Below are 25,069 nucleotides of genomic sequence, written 5' to 3' on the forward strand. Positions count from 1 at the left end.
TTGTATGGTACTGGGTTAAGTACTGGGAATAGGGTGGTAAGCAAAAAAAAAAAAAAAAATGTCAGTGACTCAGACTTTTTTTTAGTGACCCTTACTCTAGAGTTACCTGCATAACTTTAAAAATAGTCCAAGCAACACATAATAATAAGAAGCTGTGCTAAGTGCTAACAAGGACAAGTAGTGGTTCTATGAGAGAATAATAGGTGGTCACTTTCTATTTGAAAAGTTAGGGAAGGGATTTGTAATTTGAAACATAAAGATTAGGTGAGTATTAGCCATGAAACAAGAGAGGTCCATGATGGCAGAGGGTGGCTGGGTGTTCACCTTCCAGGAGCTAAAATAATGTCAGGGAGAAAGCTGGAAGTTTAAGTGAACCCAAAGACCACTTAGAAGTCTGCAGGGATGTTCCAGGCAGGAGACAGGGTAGATGGGACATTGCTAATGGTGAGAAGGGAAAACATTTGAGATGTATACTGAGAGTGGAATCAGTAGAACTTGTGTCTGAAACCCAGTGACGTGAGTGTTTGCCTCACTTACCAGGAACAACATATAGAAAGGTTCTTGGCCACTATTCTTTAGTAGCAAGCAAGGCTGTCTTCAGTGGATCTGTCTTTCTCCTAAGTCACTGAAATTTCTGTACAATAAGATATGTCATGCAGAATTTGCATTCAGGCTTGTTGGCTTCTGAATTTCCCTACAGCAAATAATTCATGTATTTTGCTTGTCATTTAGGTAGACAAACAGAAGCAATTTACAATAAAAGAAAACAAGACAGGCCCCTATAGCTATACTAAACCTAAAAGATCTGTTCCCATGGTTTCTTAACATTTTGGAGAATGACAGCCTCCTCTACCGTCAAAATAAAATAAAATAATAAGACATGCACATGTACAAGTTTTGATGGGAGGGATCACAGACTGCTTCAAATTCACACATGGCTAGATCACAGGTTTCTGTGATCTCCTAATGCACACCAGTCTTCCCATTCTTCAACTGGAGAAGCTGAGGAGCAGATGTTATATAACATAGTAGGGGACAAAAAATCAAAATTGACGTCTCCTGACCCTTTTTAAAATTATTGCATTTTATAACCTATTGAACATTTGGCAGAACATATCTTTCAGCCAAGATAATTTAACAATGGGACTAGCAGTAACTTATCCCAACCAATCCCACGTAGGAAGAAGCTCTATGGCTCTGCTGGTGGCTACTGGGGTCCTGGGGAAGGATGGTGTTTACAGATGTGCAGCCACCCTGGCTCTGAGCTCCTGCTCCTGCTGAATTTGTTCTGTTTGTAAACTACTTCACCATCCAATGCACACTCCCTGGTCCCTTTCCCAAGAGTGTAAAGAGATACAAAACTAAAACTTCCCATGATATCCTCCAAAAACCCCTCTTAGAGGCCTTTGGGAAAATGTGGTGGACTTTCAGTAAGATGCTGAGGCTTACACTGTAGCAGAGCAATTAGCATGAAATTGAATAGGAGCTATCCTTGCTCTTGAAAAGATCCTGTCACTTTGCCCATCTGGGGCCAGGTCCCCTGCCCACTCATGAAGTCTGCTGCTCCCTCTTCTCTCAGGAGACAAACTTGCTCTTTTCATTTGTCCCACCTTCTTCTACAGAACATTTCTGTTCTTCACCTCTTTCATTCCAGCTCTGCACTGGACTCCCTACCCCTTTCACATCTTGATGGCCCCATTTCCTGCAAAAGATTGGTACTAGGTTTGAATAGAACACTGATTTGGGGGTGAACATTTGGAAATAAGGGTGCATGGAAGGAAAAGGTTACATTTGATCACCTCTTTTTTAATAAGACAAAGTGATTATTTGCTGGGAGCAAAACAGAGTTCAGCTAAAAAAGAAAAAAGTCTGGCAATGTCATGACTTCTCCTTCCAGCTCCATCTAGAGTAGTCTGGGTGCAGAAGTTCAGACCAGAGGCAAGGTTTCTAAAAGATACAAACTCTTAGCCCCAAGGTTAATTGGACTGCTTCCTGGAAGGCCTCCAGCACGAGCGGAGGATCACGCCGCACTCTGTAATGCAGGGGTTCCCGGCTGCTCAACTTGCTTCCATTCAGAGGTCTACCTCCCTGCCTTGGCCTGGTTTCAGGACACCTTGGTTTGTTCAACTGAGTATTGAAGCTTTGATCTACTCATTAACCCACTCCTTGACTTGCCTGACCACCCTTCACAGGTGGACAGACTTACCATACAAAGTCATTAAAAATGCCCTCAAGGAATTTGATTCAGGACCCGCAGTTTCCTTCAGGAGAGAAGTTGTGTGTATCGGGAATAACATTTCATGATTTCTGACATACTGACAGCAGTTGGAGTTATATAAATTATAGGATGTGATTACAGTACTTGGCTGTGATAACACCATCAAATTCCTTTTGTGATGTATAGCATGTTCAAAATGCAAATTCTGAGATATTTAAAAGCCCATCACACAGAATTGTTATGACTCAAGATTTAAACAGGAATGCTGTGGTTTCTTTTACAAGCGTGATGAGCTGAGTTTTCCTTCTGTCATTTAATATAGCACAGAGAACTCTCCATGTAAGAGATACATGTTGCAATATTTAAAGTTTCCTATCTTGGGTTGCCAAGGCTATGGGGAACATAATTCAGGACAATGTACTGTTTTATTTGTTTATTTATTTTATTTTGAGACAGAGTCTCACTCTGTTGCCCAGGCGGGAGTGTAATGGCACAATCTCAGCTCGCTGCAACCTTTGCCTTCCAGATCCAAGCCATTCTTCTGCCTTGGCCTCCCAAGTAGCTGAGATTACAGACACATGCCATCATGTCTGGATAACTTTTGTATTTTTAGTAGAGACAGGGTTTGACCATGTTGGCCAGGCTGGTCTTGAATTCCTGATCCACCTGCCTTGGCCTCCCAAAGTGCTGGGATTACAGGTATGAGCCACCATGCCCAGCTGGCTCCAATGTTTTCGTATCTCAAAGCGAGTACCATGAGGTTTTCAAAAATTCAGTAGAGGTGATATAACTCAAACTTGTGGGAACAGGTACAACATTTCTAATCTCCCATCAGGCATTCTAGACTTTGGCAGTTTCTTAAAGCAACCTCAGAGCACATACACATATGCAGGAGACCTTCCTGCATATAGCATGGAATCTGAGATCACAGTCTCACACCCAGCCAGAAGACCTAGGGTTAGAATTCCATTTGTTCCATGAAATTTCCTTAGGCAAGCATTTCTGTAGGCAAAATCCTCACTCTCTGAGCCTCAGCTTCCTCATCAAGTAAATGGAGATAGCAGGGCCCACCTGACACTTGCAAAAGCTCCTAGCACAGGGTCTAGTGTGCATTTTAACTGTCAGTTCTTAGTACCCCAGGTATTCTTGATGTGCTTCTCAGGTGACATCTGCTCTTCTCCACCATTGGGAAGGATGCTTCTGAAGTGCCCTATCAATTTGCACAGCTCAGCCCTTCCTCTCAACCTTCTTGGTTCTTACTCTAGTCATCCCTAAGTAATACAGCCATAAAGTCTTTTGAGACAAGGAGAGGTGATGGTTTCAGTAAACTTTTTCTTTCCTCAATAGGGCAGGACAAGCTGGACACACGACCCAGAGCAGGGGCCTTGACTGCGAAGAGTGAAAGTGACTGAATGCTCTTCTGCCGGGAAGGGAAACACATCCACGGCCTGGTCTTTCCCCTTTTCTTTTTCAGAGTGTCATAACTTGGCAAGTCCATAATAAAAGGAAGGAAAAATTCACTCCGTAAAAACTCTGTATGGAACAATAAGTAATAATATTATTCTGATTTTCTGCACAATAATGATTAGCACTCATTGAGCACTTGCTATGGGCGTGGCATAGTGGGAAACAGTATTATCTTTTTTTTTTTTTTTTTTTTTTTTGAGACGGAGTTTCGCTCTTGTTACCCAGGCTGGAGTGCAATGGCGCGATCTCGGCTCACTGCAACCTCCGCCTCCCGGGTTCAGGCAATTCTCCTGCCTCAGCCTCCTAAGTAGCTGGAATTACAGGCACGTGCCCATGCCCAGCTAATTTTTTTGTATTTTTAGTAGAGATGGGGTTTCACCATGTTGACCGGGATGGTCTCGATCTCTCGACCTCGTGATCCACCCGCCTCGGCCTCCCAAAGTGCTGGGATTACAGGCTTGAGCCACCGCGCCCTGCCGGTATTATCTTTTTAAGTCTTCGCAACTCTTTGAGATCAGCAACACTATTATTTCCGTTCCACAAAAGAAACCTTAACAGTATATAATACAACACTGTTACATGGTATGCAATTTACTGCAGAATACTTCAGAGTAGATGTTTTGATACAAACGTGAATGCTAATTTTAGTCTATATATCAGAGATGGTCAATTGACCTCATCAGCAATATACCTTCCAGCTAGTCTTTAAGCAAATAGCTACATGTACTATGGCTATTTATCTCTGACCAACATCAAAAGTTTTCTCAATTACCACAATGGATATTAGAAGTGAACTCTTTTTTTTTTTTTTGAGACGGCATCTCACTCTGCTGCCCAGGCTGGAGTGCAGTGGCCCAGTCACGATTTCGGGTCACTGCAACTTCCATCTCCCAGGTTCAAGCGATTCTCTTGCCTCAGCCTTGGAGTAGCTGGGACTACAGGCACGTGCCACCACGCTTGGCTAACTTTCTGGATTCTTAGTAGAGATGGGGTTACATCGTGTTAGCCAGGATGGTCTCGATCTCCTGACCTCATGATGCACCTGCCTCAGACTCCCAAAGTGCTGGGATTACAGGCGTGAGCCACTGTGCCTGGCCAGAAGTGAACTCCTACTGGTAAAATTGGAAATGTCCACTCTGTGGATTTGTTCAATATGTTGCAGGAGCCTTGCCTTTCTCTGAAAGCACCCAAATAAGTACTTTGGGAGCTCTATTTTTAGAAATAGTGACCCTGGCCAGATTTTTAAACAGTCTTGCCTTCAGCTGCTGACTCAGGCCTCTCAGTTACCTGACTCCAAATAGAAGGTTAGCTGACTCTTGCAAATAATGCATTTGCTCTGATGCAAGATGCCATCGGAACACCTACAGGATAAAGAGCTGGAACTTCCTTGAGCTTTAAAACATTTGGCTTTTGTGCATACTTGCTAATAAATATCTGCATAGATGGTAGAGTTGGCCTGAGACTTGTTATAGCCTCGCTGCTAAGTGTTGGAGGATGCCAATAACTACTAAAAATATTTTAACATGTACAAATTACCTAATTGGCTTGGTAAGGACTTAAGCCGTATTTCCTAAAAATGAAAACTTATCCTATTGGCCAGCATAGGGACTAACCTTTAGCTCAGTAGATGTCTTATGTCAATGAACTAGGTAACATCACATCTGGTTCTGCAAGTGTCCCCAGAACACTGATGGCAAAAGAGTAGACCGTCCTGTTTGCTGACCAGCTACAGTAGAGAAGGGCAATCCAGCTTGATAAGAGAACCATCAAGTCCATATATTCTGAGTGTTTCAAATTCAGTCCTATGTTGGGTTATCATCTCTGGAGAAACGGGAAATTGGCAAACTTAATCTAGATTCCATGAAGTCTGGGGAAATCACCAGACCTTACAAAAATGTCTGGCTCTGACAATATAGCAAAGGGCCTCTGTGAATGTCAGTGGCCAAAGCACAGCCCTCGCTGTGTCTTTGCATTCCCAGCCCTACTCTTCTTTCCAAGTTTGTTCTCATTTGCATTCGGTTGTACTTGGTTGAAAATCTGTTCTTAATAATATTAATAGTTAAAATTAAGATTATTTTAACCTTTAAATAACTTATGTTTAACAAAACCACATTTTCTAAATAAAAAGACCCACACATTTTAGTAACCAAAGAGTAATATCATTTTAAAAAGAAAGTTTTTTCAATACAGTACAGTTTTGTTACATACATATTGTCATAAAGCGATCAATATTTCTTAACTTGAGAATTTCATGCTTTTACATACCAGAAAACTAAATAAGAAGCAGATTGTCAAGTGCTATGATGGCAAACAGCTGTCAAAAATCTATGATTCCACCCACCCCCATTCCTTTCGTATCCTGTTACAAAAGTTGAAATGCTAATTCATTAAGGATTTCTTAGCGTCTTCTTCAGGAAACTCACTACCACTCTATCAAGATATCAGGCTTTCTGGGAATTTTCCTTTCCAGTCTGGCCCAGAGCAATTAGCTTGGCCTGAATAAAGATGGTGATTAAAAGCAGAGAGCATTTACAGTCTGATGAAGAACTGAGGGCCTAATGCTAAAGAAGCTTCATGGACCTGCATGTTTTTCCTGGCCTCTCCCCGTATCAAGTTTCCTTGGAGTCCACCTAAATCATGATGATGTCCCACCAAAAAATCACATTCTGCACTTTCCCATAAACCGTATCTTTAGCAAGAAAACCACTGTTAGGAACTTTTCCATCAGACCCAAGTAATACAGTGTAAACAATATGCCTTAAGCAATCAACCCTTTCCCCAACATACTGCATTTAGCAACATGCGCAGAAAAGGAGCACTGCAGAAATCTCGTTCATCCCCCAAATGTCCCTGCTCTTCCTGCAAAATCAGTAACTGCTGCTTAGATGAAGGTGCCATTCATCAAAACCAGTTGCTTCAGACCTAAACTGGACCGTTCAGCTCAGTTTTCAAAAGATAACACAGATATGACACATGCATTTTGGAGACAATATTTTAGACTCTCTCTGAGTACCACCATCCATGCTGAAGCAACATTCTTTATATTATTTCTTTTCTAATTCTTGGGGTCTTGTTGTACCATTTTAGGAAAAGTACAGACAGGGAGAAACAAACAAACTGTAGTACACAGTAAAAAGAGACTGGTGGTAGGATTGAGAGCAAGCCGCTTAGCCTTTCTCAATCCATTCTGGGTACTTACTCTGTGCTAGGCACAGTACCAGGTTACAGAGATACACCATAGACTACCCCAGTCTCTACGTTACTGTTCATGAGATAGACAAAACAAGAATTTTTAAAGAGAGGGAAAAGTCAAAGCACCTCATTAAGATAATTCTAAATGATCATAATTTCTATGAAGAAAACCTATAGGGGACCTGAGCTGGAAAGTCAATGGGCACATTTTCACTGAGATGAGGAGCATGGGAAAAAGCCTCTCCCCCAGTACAGGAGCAGAGCAGAAGGGCAGTGTTTCCAGTTTAGAAGGAGAAGAATGTTCAAAAGCCCAGGGGAGGGAGAAGGTTTGGGGTGTCCAGGCAACTGAAAGGTGACCAGCACAGATGACGTTCTGAGAGTGAGGGAGAATGGCCAGCAATGGTGAGGCACGATTGACCATGGTAAGGACTTGGGGAAACAGAAACAAGCACACTGAAAGCATGACAACTGTAAGAGATTATTTCCAAGGATTTCCTGAATGCCCACTGTACACTCAACAGCCAGATTTAATCCTGATCTTGACAAAATATGGTTTAAAAATTCCCTTCTAGGCCAGGTGCCGTGGCTCATGCCTGTAATCCTAGTGCTTTGGGAGGCTGAGGAGGGTAGATCACCTAAGATCAGGAGTTCAAAGATCAGCCTGGTCAACATGGTGAAATCTTGTCTCTACCAAAAATACAAATATTAGCTGGGCGTGGTGGCGCACGCCCATAGTCCCAATTACTTGGGAGGCTGAGGCAGGAGAATCACTTAAGCCTGGGAGGTGGAGGTTGCAGTGGGCTGAGATTGTGCCACTGCACTCCAGCTTGGGTGACAGAAGGAGGATCTGTCTCAAAAAAAAATAAATAAATAAATTCCTTCTGTTGTTAACAGTGGGCAAAGGTATCATCAATTTTATCTTAACAATGACACAGCTGATATGTCAGAATGCCATTATCCTAGCTCCTCAAACCATGGACCCGTGACTTCAGACCTTTTTGATGAATGTGGCAAAATCTTCACTGGGTTGGTGGTGCTGGGTACCTGAGAGAAGCTCAGTCCCATGGTCAAGATGTGTCCACTGATGACATGCCCAGTGAAGAGGGCCTTGAGCAAGGATGCTGCATGCTCAGTGAAATGTTGGAGATGATGCTGTTTTTAACTAATGACTAGAAAATGTAGATATGTGCCAGACATGGTGGCTCACACCTGTAATCCCAGCACTCTGGGAGGCTGAGGCAGGTGGATCATCTGAGGTCAGGAGTTCGAGACTAGCCTGGCCAATATAGTGAAACCCTGTCTCTACTAAACATACAAACAATTAGCTGGGCATGGTGGCACAAGCCTGTAGTCCCTGCTACTAGTGAGGCTGAGGCAGGAGAATCACTTGAACCTGGGAGGAGGAGGTTGAAGTGAGCCAAGATCACGCCATTGCACTCTAGCCTAGGCAACAAGAGTGAAACTCTGCCAAAAAAGAAAGGAAGGAGGGAAGGAAGAAAGGAAGGAAGGAAGGAAGGAAGGAAGGAAGGAAGGAAGGAAGGAAGGAAGGAAGGAAGGAAGGAAGGAAAGAAGAAAAAAAAGAAAACAAAGTTCTTTTCACATGTTCTCCAAGCTTCAGATCTCTTAGTCTATGAGATTTATATACCTGACTCTATACATAGACCTACTAAATGCCTGGCCATATATTGAAGATGCGACAGTGAACCAGACACCATCCCTCTCCTCAAGGAATTTATAGTTCAGTGGGAAAAATAAATCTGGACTTCTTAATATAGTACAAGAAGTTCTAGGACAGTGCTACATGCTTTGGAAGAACACCATCAATGCTTCACTCTAGACTTGAGTGAGGAGATGATGAAACTGAGAGGAAAGGATAAGCCCAGAGGCTTCTGAATGGGGTGGGAGGAAGAGACCACTTCCTGCAGAGAGAACAGCATGTGCAGTGGTCTAGGAGTGAGAGAATACAAGGCTGGTTCTAGAGACTCTAAGTATGTGAGCAGGGTAAGGCCAGATGGTGGCCCAGAATGGGGAAAGGCCATTCTGAAGGAGAAGACTAAGGCGTTCACTGGAGTCAGGTCATCAGGGGCTTCAAATGCTTGAATTTAGGCTCCCCTGGAGGGTTTTAAGCCAGTGGTAATGCTACCTAAGCCAGCAGTGAGCCCTTAGATTCTCTAACTTATTAGTTGACAATGAAAATAGCTCAATTATTGATAAAACCTTTTCAAATTGGGTCTTCAAATATTTTCCAGAGGCAGGCAGAAAAGGTCATCCAATTTGGTCTCACAATGTCGCTGCCCTTATAAGGTGTGTGGACAGGGCTTCTCACTGGTCCTTTCTATTGGAATACCATGGGGGTCCACTAAACCCCATCTTCCTCAAAGGAAGGATCTTTCCATGGAAACAATTGCTCCTTTAACAGTTGGCTAAGTGACAGAGAAACAGACTGTGGGATGAGTACTCCAGCCTTGCTTCATCTTGGGCTGCCTTTGATTTGATCACTTCAGAAGAGAAATCAATGACCAGAGTGTTTAATAGTTTTTTCTATCAACCAGAAAAGATGTTGATGTTCCATATTTTTAGATTAAACATAATGAAAATTGATTTAAAAGTAAGTTCCTTTTGCTTGAATAAACTACTGGCTTTGCTTTTCCTTTCTTTGTTCAGAACAAGAGAGAAATTCCCCTTAAGGACCTGGCACTGAGGGGCAGACTGAGTCATGTCTGGTCTATACCTCTAATAAGAGCATGTGTAACCAGCAGAGAAAGGTTAGGAGGAGCTCCCAATGGCCACCTCACTCACAAGCAGATGTGAAAGGTCATGAAGGCAGGGAAGGTAAGAGTGACTCTCTGCTACTTTAAATAGAAGCAGGTTAAGAGGCCAAGTCAGGTGAAATGTTCTTACCTATGGTGTTTTTGTGCCGTGGCCTCATAGACAATACATTTATATTTGGCACATCAATTCTTATGGAATAAAGGTGAAAGAATGAAATCTTTCACATGGAGAAAATCCTGTGTACAGTAAGAGAAGAGAAACTGGCAGCTGATATCAAACCACAGGCTGATTCTCTGGGATTATTTTAATTGTTCTTCATGCTGGTAATAAGAGGAATGTGTTCATTTTAGTCTAAACCATGTCAAAGCATGAGAATCAGCTCTGAGAATTTAAGTTGCCCAAATATCTGGGCCATGAAGTGGGGGAAAAGCAGTACAGATTTGCTTGTGGTGGCCAAAATATCTTCCTCAGCTCTCAGAAGGCACAAGGGAGAGGGCGTCCCACCACCCACACAGCAGGGATAGTTTATGGAGGAAGGGCAGCATTCTCCCGGAGGTAGGGCCGGGGGCAGGCTGTGGGGACACTTGGGTCCACTGGGGCTGAAAGGAGGATGTGTGCCTGGGGCTCAGAGAACAGGAAAGAAGGCTTGCTCCTGAGAGTTAGGATCAGAGCCCGGCTGGGCTGTAACTTACAGAAACCTCAGACAGAAAGTCAGAGGTCTAGAAATGCCAACTCCTTCAGACTCCAGGCATTTCCTCCTATCCAAGCCTCTTTTGTTGTTGCTGTTTTGTTTTGTTTAAAATTGGAGATAGGGTCTCACTCTGTTGCCCAGGCTAGAGTGCGGTGGTACAGCCATGACTCACTGCAGCCTTGATCTCCAGGGCTCAAGTGATCGTCCCACCTCAGCCTTCCAAGCAGCTGGGACCACAGGCACATTCCACTGTACCTAGCTAATTTCTTTAATTTAGTTTGTAGCTAAATTAAAGACAGGGTCTCACTATGTTGCCCAGGCTGATCTCCAACTCCTGGGCTCAAGCAATTCTCCTGCCTAAGCCTCCCAAAGTGCTGGAATTACAGGCATAAGCCACTGCCTCCAGCCTCCAGGCCTCTTTCTCATAAAATGTTATCATAGCCCTGGCTGATCTGTTTCTATCCCTTAGCCTTCCTAAGCCATAACTGATTGGGTAAGAGATGGACATCTGACCTCAATGGAACCATGGGCTAGAGTGAGTTGTATGTATGATTTGCTCAGAAATGTAAAATTGGATACACACACACACTGATTTCATCCCTGTTAGATTTGAACTGGCGCATTATGTAAAGCCAGGCATGGAGGAGACCAGGGGACTGTGTTTCACCTGTGACTGGGGGTGGCAGGTGGGAGGGACAAGAAGAAAGAACAAAGGAAAAAGGAAGAAAGAACAAAGAGGGTGGTCATTTGCTCTGGGTGGCTTCTTGCTCCTTGATGGTCTGTTTTCCTCCTGGGGCTGCCCCTGAATCCATCCAGTCAATTTCTCCCAGGTTGAGTGGGTTCTCTTGCCTAGAGCTAATGCTTTCTGAGAGGTGACAGAAGTGCAATGAGCCAGTGTTTGATCGCCAGAAGTGATGAAGAAAAATAAGGCCAAAATATGATAAAATAGCAATACTATTATAATAACTTCCTAAATTTGATTTTCAAATGCAGACACAACCTCCCAATCCCCACAGCCATCTTACCTAACTGGACTCAACCCAGCACTCTGTTGTAAACTTAAGGGTACAACAGACAATCCGCAGTGGAGAATTCTACACGACTATTCTCAGGGGTTGACACCTGATTACTTAGAATACTACCTAGGCTCTGCAGTGCCAGGAAAGATGAAAACAATACTTCAGAGCCTTCCTGGGATGTGGCCAAGCAACTAGGCTTCATGTCTCCACTCCCCAATACCTACCAGATGACCTCTGCTTCTATGCATTTTATGTGAAAGGGTCCACAAAGACATTTAACCGAAGGTCTCCATAGCTTAACAATATGGTATCATAATTAATACCATGCTGAGATGGTACATGATCTTGGGCATGGATTGGTTTTGGATTCTACCAACAAGTTCTGTGGGGGACTCTGGTACTTCTCAGTCTTCCCAGGATCAATTTCCTTTTGGATTGATTTCTCCTCACTCTGTGAGATTCAGGCTGTTAAGCAGTAGGTCCATCTCACCTCTCAATGTTGGGCTGTGACCCAAACAGGACTATCTATCATAGGCTTAATATAGATGCCGAAAGGCAAATAAATAAAGGGTTATAAATGTAATGAAAGTTAAGAACATTATGTTAGATGCAGAAAACAGTAGAGCCATTTTTGCCACCATGTAGAAAGATCCTGCCTGGGAATTAAGCCAGTAAGAGTCAAGTAACAAGTCAAAATGATATTAGAATTAATCCCTGATATGCTTTGGGTCTATGTCTCCACCCAAATCTCATGTCAAATTGTAATCCCCAATGTTGGAGAAGGGGCCTGCTGGGAGGCAACTGGATCATGGGTGCAGATGTCCCCCCTTGCTGCTCTCATGATAGTGAGTTGAGTGAGTGCCTACAAGATCTGGTTATTTTAAAATGTGTGGCACCTCCACCCTCTCTCTCTCTTCCTCCTGCTCCAGCCATGTAGGACGTGCCTGCTTCCTCTTTGCCTTCCACCATGATTGTAAGTTTCCTGAGGCCTCCTCAGCCATGTTTCCTGTACAGCCTATGGAACCCCAAGCCAATTAAACCTCTTTTCTTAATAAATTACCCAGTCTCAGGTAGTTCTTTATGTTAATAGCAATGCAAGAAGAAACTAATACAACATCTGAATCTAGTCATGCCTCAAGATGGAACTGCATAGACTCCTGGTTCCAAGAGTCATCAAATTGCCTTTCTAACCATTGCCACTTTGCACTGGAAGCTGTGACTTGTAAACAAAGATTGCTTAATAATCCATCAAGCTGTATGATTATTCAGGCTAGACGCTCTTATATATCTGTATATGGCAGAGGATAGAGGCTGTTCTTTCATTACAGACAGTTGCAAATCATTAATCCATAAAGCAGAAACAACAATAAACACCTGAAATCTAGAAATCATTTTTATTTTTAGCCCTAAGCTTTTCTGTTAGTTGACAGTCGTACATATAGAGTGTTAGGACATCTTTTCTGAAGGTAATAGTTTTAGATAATCAATTCACAGGTTTTTTTAACACCAACTCAAAGAAAAAAATATGGTTGAGCTCAGAAAAAAAAATCTGTTTAATAGAAAACTCTAGAATCAAATGAAAGAGGAAAATATTTGGATGGTTATAAGTGGGACCAAAAATCAGGAATACACTCATATTTTTAACATCTCCTGGAAAAAATAATCATAATAGTAATCTGTTTCAATGGAAATAAAGTACTATAATATTTATAGTCTGTGCCAGAGTTATAATGACTGTGGGGCCAGAAGTGAAGTGTCACAGCATGCTCCACATGTTTTTAACACGGTTTCTAAAGGCTCTGGAGGCTATTAAATTTAATGAACCCATCTGCTATGAAATAGAGGTCCCAATGTAATCAGTTTCCTCCTCGCCATGTAATGCAGATGGCATTCTCAGTTCCACAACCCAGCAGGATGGTTTATGTTTATCTTTACGTGTGTTTCTTTGACAATTTGAACTTCTTTGATATGCAGCAGTGTCTTGGGAAAACACTGTAAATTTCATTTCTAAGCCCCAACAACATCCTTGGGATGGCTTTGACCCCCTGTTTAATTGCTTTCAGGCAGAAAGAGGTTGTAGCTTAAAGCAATCACCCAAACGACTCCTAAATGGCCTAGGTGCCATTCCTAGATGGGAAACTGAAACAAATGTGCAATTTATCAAATGCAAAGTGTTTTCTCCAAGTTGGACTTAGTAGGGGGTGAGGAGGAGGGATACAGGTCCAATTTGCAAATGCAACTAAACTGGTTTGAAAGTTCCTACAAATTGCCTACTGAATTGCATTACCAGCAAATGGGAGGGGCAAGAGGATTTGATAATGAATTCTCATTATTTTAAATGGTCACATTCCCACTGTTTCTAAAAGATTTCTTTGCTTCCCTTCTGCGTGTCACTGCCGTCTGTGTAAACTCCCCTGGAGGGGGATGCTTCCTTGGTTTGATACTGGCTCTATCCTGCACAGCAAGTTGAATAGCATTTCCAAGCAGATTAAGACCTAACTCCAAAGCACAAGTCATTTGCTTTTAAAATGGAACAAATTCCACTGTTAATGATCTTTTGCTCTGCACCTAAGAGATAATGACTATGCATGACTTGTATTGAGATGAGAGGCCTGTGAATTTCAGAATTCTGGTGTTTGCTGTTTTGTAAATTAACACATGAGAGCTTATTAAACATAATTAATGTTGTTAACATTAAGTCATATTTGGGTTTCACCAGGAAAATAAATGAAACAGAACAATCAAACAGGAAACAGAATATTTCATCTGACTGGGAGCAACAAGCGGAGAGAATGGGCCCTGAAAGGAAGTTCTGTCAGTCTCCAGTTCCAGAATGTGCCTTGGTTAAGCGCAGTGGTTGACTCTCATGTGGAAGAACCCAAACCCAGCTTCTGTTCACAGTCAAACTTTTATCTTGAACTTGTCCAGAACCCAAACTCCATGAATCAATGTATAATTAATAGGGAAGGCACCATACTCAAGGGCCGTTTTTAAGCTATTTATTTAAACATTAAATCAGTTATAAGTTATATTTAGTACTGCTGGGTTTTCAGTCACAAAAATGGATGAGTCAAGCGAGGAGGGATTCCTTTTCCTTAACTACCGAGATAATTACAGAGAAAGAAGAGTTAGACCATATTAAGCCATCTTTTGGGTACAAGTACCCAAATCTACAGATAATCAACAAATACCTACTTCCTTAGTATTTAGTAGAAATAATATACATCAGCAGGGTCACAGGTCTTCTGATTCCTAAAGGAATCGTGGTCCCTTTCAGACTGCAATACAACAAAGAGAAACAGGCTCCTCTGGGAAACATCAGTGCTACGCAGAAATGTTATGATGAGGAATGGACATAGCTGCTCTGAACCCTTCTCTTGACAGTTTGCAAGAGATAACGTCTGCATTTCCTTCTGGCATCATCTTTCCATCTCAGACCATAGCGCATGGACACAGGCCACTGGTGTAGTCTGGATCCAAAAATGGCCCCCAAAATTTCTGCCCCATGTACATGCCCCATCAAATTCCCTCCCCTTGAGTGTGAGCTGAAGGGATCTCTCTGGCATGCTTAGATTACTAACTGACTTGGAGTTAATTAAAAAAGAAATGATCCTGAGTCAGCCTGACTTAATGGAAGAAGCTTTTGAGAGAAGGTGGAGCATCAGAGAGTTGCACTCTTGCTGACCTGGAGAAAAGCAAACAGCATCATGTAACAGCCTACAGGGCTCACATGGCAAGGAACTTTGGGTGGCCTCTGGGAGCCGGGAGTGGTTCCCAGCTGACAGCAAACAAGAAAATGGTAACTATAAGGGCAAAGAACTGAAAACTACCAACAAGCTAAATGAGCCTAGAAGAGGTCCCTGAGCTGCAGATGAGACCTGCAGTACAGCCAGCACTTCCTTGCAGCCCTGTGAGTCCCTGAGCTGGGGAGCCACCTAACCTGTGCTGAGACTCTTGATCCATGGAACCTGGAGAAGACACACTTGTGTTGTTTAAAGCCCCGGAGTCTGTGCTGATTTGATAAAGAGCAGTAGAGAACCAGCTTAGACATACAGGTGATGCTGACCCACGTAACAGGAGTGTGTTGGTTGTCTCTATCTGGAAATCACAGCCGCTCACATACCAATTAGTGACCTCTCTGTGTCTGGAAAGATGTGTTCTCCTTCTTAGAGGACACAGCTGCCCGAGGCCACTAAGAGACAATAAGACAATAAGCAGACACTAACCCAGCCCCCAGATCCACTACATCAACCAAGGATGACACAAACAAATCAAGGAAAATCACCCTATAGAAAGAAAGAAAGTTTCTTACTTTCTTTCTGAATATGAAATTAAGTATCAATTTTCTCTGAATGCAAGGAAGATGTTTTTTTTTTTTCCCTCCCTTTTATGGTGCTTTGCCCATATTTAACACAGTGGTAATTTTTTTAGCAACTTTCCTTAGAGTCTTTGCAAGACATTCATTATTCACAGAAGCAATGACTTTCTTTTCATACTTACAATTTGTTGGCTTAAATAATATTTAATTAATTTATACAATTATGCTAAAATTACCACGGGCATCAATAGGTTTGGGAATAAAGACGACTGACTTCAAGTGAGCTTGCAACTCAAACGTGGGGAACAGACATGTGCTTCGTGCACCAGAATGGCCTTCCAGATCACATGTCCAGGGTGCTGTGGGCGACAGGTGACAGGCACATGTGATCGCAGCACCAAGGGAGAACACTGAGTCAGTTAAGCTGCAGCCAGTTAACCCTTTTCCCATTTAGAAAAAAGAAAAGTGCAGCTCACTGCCAGCACTCATTTAATTTTACATAAACATGATTTTTGAGGTTGAAGCAAATCTGACTATTTTCAACATGAAAATAAAATACAAAAACCGTTCTTGGAGTTGTTTTTAAACAGAACTAACATCAGAATTGTCTGAATCATCAGAATCGCCTATTTTGGAAATACCAGATTCATCGACTGAATCTTCGACTAACAACTGTCGGAGAATGATGTTAACATCATGTATGTAGGAATGCTACATTTTCTAGGAGTTGACGATTTTAACGATTGAGAATTACTGCATTTCGTAAATGTAAATACCACTACGAAAACCAGAATGTTTGGGGAAACAAAAGGTATCATTCTCTTTATAGAATATTTATAGAAAAATAATAATAAAATTGAGCTATTTTGTGGCTAAGTTATCTCAGGTTAGCTGCTGCAGCCACAAGTGTCAGCAGCAAGTGATCTCAGGGCAAACAGGCAAACGGTGAAGAGGGCTGCTACCATATTTCCATTTCCTGGTGCAATTCAGCAAGGGCTCTCCTCAGTATGGTTGTTAGGGACTAAAGGTTCTGCCTGGCTAGTGCAGTACAATCCCAGTCTTTTCTGGGGACACTAACCCAGGCACCAACCCCCGGACATCAGTGCCTGGCTCAGAGCACATAATAACAGCCAAATGAATTCCAAAGAATTAAAGAGTATCTTTAAACAAACAATGTTTTCCAAGGTACTCATCATACTTAACTACCAAATTATTTTATGAATATGGTATCAATCATGTTGTAGTTACCATGTGAGACCCAGCTCAAAGAAAGGAGAGTATTTTTAAACACTTTACTCAGCCCGGGAGATAAACTCACACTAGGTTTTCTAAAACTGGAATATGACAGTAACTAGTATTTACTGCATTCACGTCACACATAGACATTTCATCCTTAGAGTGAACCCTGGAAGGCAGGTCGTATCATCATGTTAGAAATGAGGAAAACTATACTTAAAGAGGCTAAGTAACTGGATCAAGGTCCCAGAGCGAACATGGAGCAGACGTACAATTCAAACCTGGGATGTTGTTCTAATCTACATGCAGTGCCCTTAGTGAATAAACTAAGGTAGATGATAAATATGCTTAACTTAAAAAAAAAAAAAACACCAAAGCTACCAATACCAACAAAACATAAAATGGGGTCAATCACCAGCCCTAATACCAAGTGCTCCCGGAGTCTACTCTCTTTCATCACTACAAGCTGGGTCACCTTAAGGTAATGCTGGCTTGGAACAGTCCTGAATATGTCAGGACAGTCATGAACTCAAAACTGCTAATGTTCCCCTTGATCTTCTGGGTGGTTCCAAAGTTGGTGAGCATCTCAGAATTTAGACTCTACAGATCAGGTCACCATGTGAATCCTATTTTGACCCCATATAAGTGATGGGGTTTTTTTTGTTGTTGTTCGTTTGTTCATGTCCTGGCAGAATCCAGGTCCAGATGACGAACTGGAACTGCTGCTTCCTGGTTAGAGATACCTACTGAAGCAACAGCTGCCTTCTCTTCACCCAGCAGACCTAAGAAAGGGGAAGAGAGACTCCCCAGTGTCCTTTCTGGCCTGACAGGTTGCTCAACACCACCAAGAGGAGAAGGAACCCTCAGAACATTCTACCAGGAGATCTATTTATCAGGGCTATTTGCAAAGGTACAGCAACAGAACCCTGGGAAGCATAGCAACAATGTTGGGCTATCATTTTAGGGATAACCCGATTCTGTGGGTTTAGTTTTATGAACCTCTAAGAGTTCTTGAAGAAGTAAAATAAATGAGCTCTGTCATCTTGGCATACCAAGTTTACTTAATAATGAGCCACTTGAAATATCATTTTATTTTAAAGTAAATAAGGATGATTATGGCACAAAATGCAAATTTCATGCAAATGTTTAAGACAAAGCAAATGACGTCAGAGACTTTCCTCTGTAACTACATGTCCAGATCTGTCCCAGACCATCTACTTTGGCTCTGTGGTCACAAAAGTTCTTTACTGCAAAAGCTTGAGTAGCAGTGGTTTCTCCCTCTAACTTTCTATATCTGTATGTAATTAGCAAATCTAATACAATGACCGATTTAAGTGATGAACATTACTAAAGCAAGACATCACATTAATGCAAAGTTGTATCTGCTTCATGAGCTTATGTCTGGCATGAGCATCAGGTCATGTGCTCCTGGCCAAAACAATACATAAGTGTGATGTGTCTTTTTCCACAGGCACACAGTGTCCATCTGTTTCTCACTGGTGATGCCCACCAGTGATGTTGAGGACCCATCCAAAATGTTGCTGAGATTCATCCAATATATTGTATACTAAGACAGTATACACAGTATCCCACTGTTTAGGTGCTATTCCCACCCCCTCCCCATGACTAAGGAAAAGTCTAGAGAAGCACTTTGAGATCATAAAAATACCCTGCTCATCATCAGACTTTCCCCCTAGACTTAGCATCCATTGATAGACCTTTGGCCTAACCAGTCTTTACTAAAATGGTTGCAAAATGGTGATTTTCTAACTCCACCACTCCCTCCGCATTTACCAGTCAGCAACCATTATACACTGCACCCTTCTCACCCACTTACTTATCTGATTCCTCTGTTTGAGATTTACTTACTTAGTACTGATAAGAACACGTGGATTTATGTTTTACTCAACAAGTTGTAAACCATTATTGTCATTCCTTATTTTGAGGCTCAAATTGTCCCAGATTTGACCAATGGCAGCCTCTTCATGCTGATCCTGCATCCTTTTGACATGACCACATTATTGTTTTGAGCACTGCCTTAGTTTCTGGCACAAACAATTCCAAGCTTATTATTACTATTATTATTTGGAAACTTCCCTGCTGCAGCCCTGGAATTAGCAATTACTTTAAGGGCCTCAGGCTCCTCTTAGTGGGGAGTGGTTTTTAGAAGCCAGAGTCTGGGTACTAGATGGGCTCATTGCTACTTGGGTGCCACCGCGTGCAGGCCCTTTCGAAGGACAGAGTTGGGATTTTTCAATCAAGTCTAATCCCATGGGCAGATGTCCTGTCTTCAGCATTTACACATTTGCCCAATCCCACCATACTCACAAAATAGATTCAGAATTGCTGTAACCATATTACCACAAATGACACGAAATGGAGTTTAGAATTTATTTGCAGTTCTTTTTGTCCTCCCTGGATTGAGGAGTAGATAGTGAAAATATTGCGTTCAAAATTTAATATTGTGTGTACTAGTACATTCTAAAGTTTCTTTTTCCTCCCCTTCTGAGAAACTTTGTTACTCATTTGAAATATTATTGAATTCATTTTGTTCTGTTTGCATTCACTTTTAATTTTCCCCATTCTTGTTTAATTTTAATTTTTGAATACATAGAACATTAACGTGCTTTCAAAAGTTGACACTGTGCAAAAAGGTATACTTGGAGGTATGTGATTCCCTTCCCAAGACCTCTCCTCTGCGTGTCTTGTTAGGATGTGAAGATGGTGCAGAGGAGAGGGCTTGAGGGGGCGGGGAATGACAATTCTGTGGGTTTCTGGTTTACTCTATGTTTTTTGTTTTTGTTTTTCATTTTTGTAAAATGAGTAATTATGTAAATTTTTTCTCCTGTTTTTTATATAAAAGGTAGCATGCTATATATAATTCTTATGTGAAGTAGTATGCTATATATGATTTTGCTCATTTTACTTAGAAGTATATTCTGTAAATCACTCTTCATCAGCTAATGCAAGTCATTCTCATTCTTTTTTTTTTTTTTTAACATTGACGCCATTAGGTGTAGATACCATAGCTTATTCGATCTTTCATGTTTAGGCATTTAGGTAACTTCCAGTATTTTGAAATTACAAGCTATTCTGAAATGAACAAACTTGTGCATATACATTTTTGTGCTATTAGTGGTTCATCTTCAGGGTTGAATTCTTAGAAGTAAGATTGCTGGGTCAAAGGGTAAATGCAAATTCACCTCCATAGAAATCACCCCAGTTGGCATTCCCACAAGCAATAAATAAGAGTGTCCCTTTTCCCACAGCCTCACCAACAGAGTGCATGGTTAAGCTTTTAGTTTTTGCCACTCTGGTGGGTGAGAAATGGCATCTCATTATAGTTTAATTTGCATTTTTCTTATTATGAATGAAGTTGTACATCTTTTCTTATGTTTAAAAGCCATTGATTCTTTTTTGTGAATTGTCTAATTTTTTGCTCATTTTGTTGCTAGTGCAATTTTGTGGGTTTCTCCTCAATTTTAAAAGTATATATTTATAAATACATAAAAGTTATTTATATAATTATAAATATTGATTCTTCATGTGTGCTTTATGTCACAAATATTTTCACCTATTTTATCATTTGTCTTTTGGCTTTGCTTAACATATCTTTCTGGTTTACGAAAGTTGGTTTTTGTTTTATTTTGTTTTGTTCTTATTTTAAGTAGCCAGACTTACTTATCTTTTCCCTTTATTGCCTGTGGATTTTGCAGTCATTGTTAGAAAGTCTTTCCCAGAATTCAGGTCACAGAGGAATTTACCCAGGTTTCCTTCTGGTGCTTATTAGTAATGGTTTTGTTTTTTTACAATTTAGACATCTGATCCACTTGGATTTCTTTCTTGGGTATGATGTGAAGACTGAACTAATTCTATTTTTCTCCAAATGGCTGATTTTCCCAAAAGCATCTATTACAAAGCCCATCTTAGCCCCACTGATCTGAGACATCACCTCTGTTGTATACTAAATTCCCTTATGTAGTTGATTTTTTTGGACCTTTTACTCTACTGATTGGTCTATCCAGGTGTTACTACCATAATGTTTTAATTGTAGAAACTGTCTTACATTTTTTTAAATTGATGAAACAAATAAAGTGACTGATCAAACTGGCTATTTGGTTTGTACATAGAACCACTGAGTGGTTTGGTTACTTCAATACTGGCTAGCCACACTCCTCCTCCTCCTCACTCCTGTTTTTCCTGCCTTACCCAATAACATGTAAGATGAAGAGATGAAGTTATCACCATGGCTGCTATTGTTAATATGGTGCCAACATAAATGGGGTAGCTTATTTTGTTTCCATGATTTAAAACCAAACTGGGGACAGACTCAAGCTGCTAAAATCTCACAGTCTCCCCAGCATCGAGGAGGCCTTTTGAGTTCAACATCCATCTTTATTCAAGCAGACTTTTCCTTGGGAAGGGGTCTCCCTTTTTGTCAAGTAGATACATTCATATTTCCAGGGCTGCCCTGCATTCTTTAAGGCAGAGACGGGGCAAGTTGCTGTGGCCTGGCCTGTGTCATGGTGTCCCCTGAAATGAGTTCCCACGTGTTTTTCCTGCCCTGACTTTGCCTCTGCAGCTGCCAGAAATGCAGCAGGAATGAGAGAGCCCAGGGAGAGAAAAGCTGACCCATGACAGCCATCGAGATCACTCCGGAGGACAGCTGTGTCTGGGTTACAGTGATTAATGTGATGTTAATCCCAACAAAAATGACTGGAGAGAGGCCCTGTGAGAACATTTATAATCAATAAATGAAAAACACCACTCCCATCAGACTCATTATCACTATGAAAAATCACCCTGAGATTACACAAGAAACCCAGCCATTGAGTCATTACTTGACGATTGGCAAAGCTCCTCCTTTTAAGCAATTTCAGCACCAGAATCTGCTGCTTGCGATTCAGCTTTTGAATGGGCCCACGGCCAGAGTTCAAACAACAATCCGGTGCTTACTGAACCACCATTCAAGCATATTCTCACTTATGCATGGGAAGAAAATGCAACTGTGGCCTCCATGGTGGCTCCAATTCGTTATTAGAGCTGAGCTTTGCTCACATTCCCAGTCGAAACACAAAGATTCATTGTCGGGACTGGGGCTCACAAACGGTGAGGACAGAATCTAACAACATGCTTGTAATCCTTGCTACACTGACAGAATTTGAACACGTGAAAAAGCGGGACAGAAGTAACTAGAAAAGACACAAGCAAAACGTGATTTCTTTTGTGCTGGTCAGCTGTCTTTCCAAAGTACACGTCATACTTTCTAGTAGATTATGATTTTTCACCAACTCTGCTTGCTGAGGTGACCAACACAAACTATACATACAATCAAGAAAAATGTCATTGAGCCCCCAAAATAAGGAAGAGTGATACAGTTGCTGTTTTCTGGAATTAACACAAGAAAACTCTCACATCTGGGGATGGGAGTAAAGCTCAGCCTCTTTCCCGGGGCCCCGTGGACTCACCGTGCTGTCGATGTAAGCTTCGGTCCACACCACATCATGCTCCTGGTCGATGACTTTGGGCCGGCTGAGCACGTGGAGGTATTCCATGACATTCTCCTGCACATCAGCCAAGGTGGAGATCTGGGTAAAAAATCCTGCCAAAACCCAAGGGAGGGCCAAGTTCAGTAACAGACAGAAAGACCTGCAACTAGGAATAAGCATATGCCATGCCTTGTTGCCCTCTACCTAGTTTCCTTCTTTTTGCTTTTAAATGTTAGCTGCTCTCCCGCATCACCCACTTTATGAGTAATAAGTTCATGTTAGAAAATATAGTCAAGCAAACGTAATAAAATTAAAATCAATCATAAACTCATCTCCCAGAGGAAGTTCCTGTTAATCCTTTGGAGAATACCCTCCCAGACTTTATATGTAATGAAATTAAAATCGACCATAAACTCATCTCCCAGAGGAAGTTCCTGTTAATTCTTTGGAGAATACCCTCCCAGACTTTATATGCACACACACACTTACACCCCCACAATGTCCCCACACGTATATATGCACACACAGTATATGTACACACACACACACTGTGCGTGTGTGTGTGTGTTTACTCCCTGGCAGAAATGAGAGTCCTTTCTACATGTCGTTTTGTGACCCTATTTTTTCACTTTCATGAACTTATTTCCAAGAAGAAAACTACAACCCACAAAAATTAAAGGCTATTTCATTTTAGTAAACATAACAATAATAGTTACAATTTTTGAGTGCTAAGTGCCATGAAACTTGCTAAACACTTGGTCAACTTTGTCCCTTTTCTTTGTGACAACATGTTTAAGTGCAGATGACTGTGTCCATTTTAAAGATCAGATGACTGATGCAGATGGGGAATATGCTTTTTGCCTATGTTCTCTCAGGCATCAAGCAGCAAACACAGAGGAAGAGTTCAGGTTTAGAAGTCTCTTCATCTGTCCCTCTACTTCTACTGAATTTTGCCCTTTTTATGTTTGAGGCTAAAATTTCAGCTCATATCGTGATGTGTTCCCTAGTGCTGTTTTTTAAATATGCTGGGTAGACATGATTCCTAAGCAACAGAATCATTCTGAACATGCCATTGTCTTGTGACTGGGGATACCATTTTGATCTCGGGTTCCAGGGTACTCCTATGTTCTTGCACTGCTGAAGAGCTTGGGGTCGCATCAGCTTTGCTTTGGGTTAGAAGATGTTAAATGGGAAAGGGTGAACTCAACAGAGGCCTGGATCCCTTGGAGGGAGCCATTCATTCACACATTTATTGAAGGTTTTCTTGATGCTTAGTACTGAAGAAGCAATGAATAACTAGCTGAGCAAGGCCCCTGCCCCGCTGGGGCCTGGCAGTTCTGAGTAAACAGACAATTACAAAATGGTACATTCAACATTAAGCTAAAACATATAACAGGCACAGCCAATCAAGTGTGGTTACCCTGAGCAAGGGTCAGTGTAGCTGGAACCTGAAGGATGAGGACCAGTTAGCCAGAGGAACAGGGATTAAAGCTGGTGTTCAGCAAAGTATAAAGACAGACCCTGGATCAGAGAGAAGCGGGCCCCTTATAGGAACTAAAAATAGCTCAGAATGGCTGGAGTTAAGGAGCTGGTAGAGAGAGGGTAGAGATATGGTGACATAAGATGAGAGAAATGCACAGAACTGTCATGCAGAACTTGGAAAAGAGTTTAGACTTCATCCTATAGGCAGGTAGTCAGGAAAGGAGATTCTTATTTCCTCCTTGTGCCTCTAAATAAGGATCCTAGGCTCATACCAGCTCCTACTTGCCAAACAACTTAAAGAAAGTATGTGTGCCTCTGAGGCCAGTTCCATCACAGCATTAGCTCCAGAGTTTATAGAAACTCTTAGTGACTAAAACAGGGCTCAGGGTAAGGAAATACCAGCCCTTCTGTTGTCCAGAAAGGGTCGGGACCCACCCAGAGGATTTCTAAACAAAGGCCAGCTGGTTTGAATTTGGTGCACCAACCCCAAACCAGGTTGGGACCATGTGGCTTCTGGGTTCCTGATGACAGCTCTGCACAGTGCTAATTAGCATGCATTGTCACTCTTGCCTGCCCCACCCTCCTGGCCTGGGCCAGAGTCTTTTCCATCCCAGGGGAAACAGGGCCCCATCAAACTAGGCTGTAAGTTTCTGTTTCAGCTTGAGACCTGGGAGCAGGGCCTATGTTCACCTTTCTCAGCCATCAAGCACACAGTTAGGGAGACTCATCTGGTATGCTGCTCCAGCAGCGCTCCTAGGTGGTCCCTCTTAGAGGCATGGTGGCAGGGACAGGTTTTAAAAAGGATTGCGGAGGAAGGGAACATGCAACACTCATAATTACTGTCTCTCCAAGCATGGAGGCTGCAATCAGTGTTTGATAAAAAAGAAAACAGTTCATCTCTTCTTTAGTAGGAAAATCTTGGGCTCTACGTAAAAGGTCTTGACACAGAAGACAAGCTAAGAGGGATGCTATGATGTTGAAGGAGGGAGACACAGCTCAACAGCTCTGGACCTTCAGGATATAGGGATGAGTGCATTGCAGTGTCAAACAATTCTGTTTAGGCACCTGTGCTCCTGGACCCAGACAACACCTTGCAGGAGTTCTTCTTGGTTGTCTGTATTCACATCTAATCCTCAAAGCCAGCAGTAAAGCTCTCTGATTTGGGCTTTCCATAACAGGGCCAAG

The 25,069-nt window shown here is 41.9% G+C and overlaps 1 protein-coding gene across 9 annotated transcripts in view; it reads right to left on the reverse strand.

The window, feature by feature from the left end:
- Positions 1-25,069, reverse strand: part of CACNA2D3 (calcium voltage-gated channel auxiliary subunit alpha2delta 3) — a 935,925-nt gene that overhangs the window by 300,768 nt on the left and 610,088 nt on the right. For all 9 annotated transcript variants that reach the window (XR_012518702.1, XR_012518703.1, XM_039477586.2 and 6 more), the window contains one exon: positions 22,382-22,515. Coding sequence is in view for 7 of the 9 variants with exons in the window: in XM_039477586.2 (XP_039333520.1) it covers positions 22,382-22,515 (134 nt within the window). In the remaining 2 variants the exon portion in view is untranslated. The remainder of the gene's footprint in view (positions 1-22,381; positions 22,516-25,069) is intronic.

Source organism: Saimiri boliviensis, chromosome 8 (assembly GCF_048565385.1).
Source record: "Saimiri boliviensis isolate mSaiBol1 chromosome 8, mSaiBol1.pri, whole genome shotgun sequence".
Taxonomy (NCBI): domain Eukaryota; kingdom Metazoa; phylum Chordata; class Mammalia; order Primates; family Cebidae; genus Saimiri; species Saimiri boliviensis.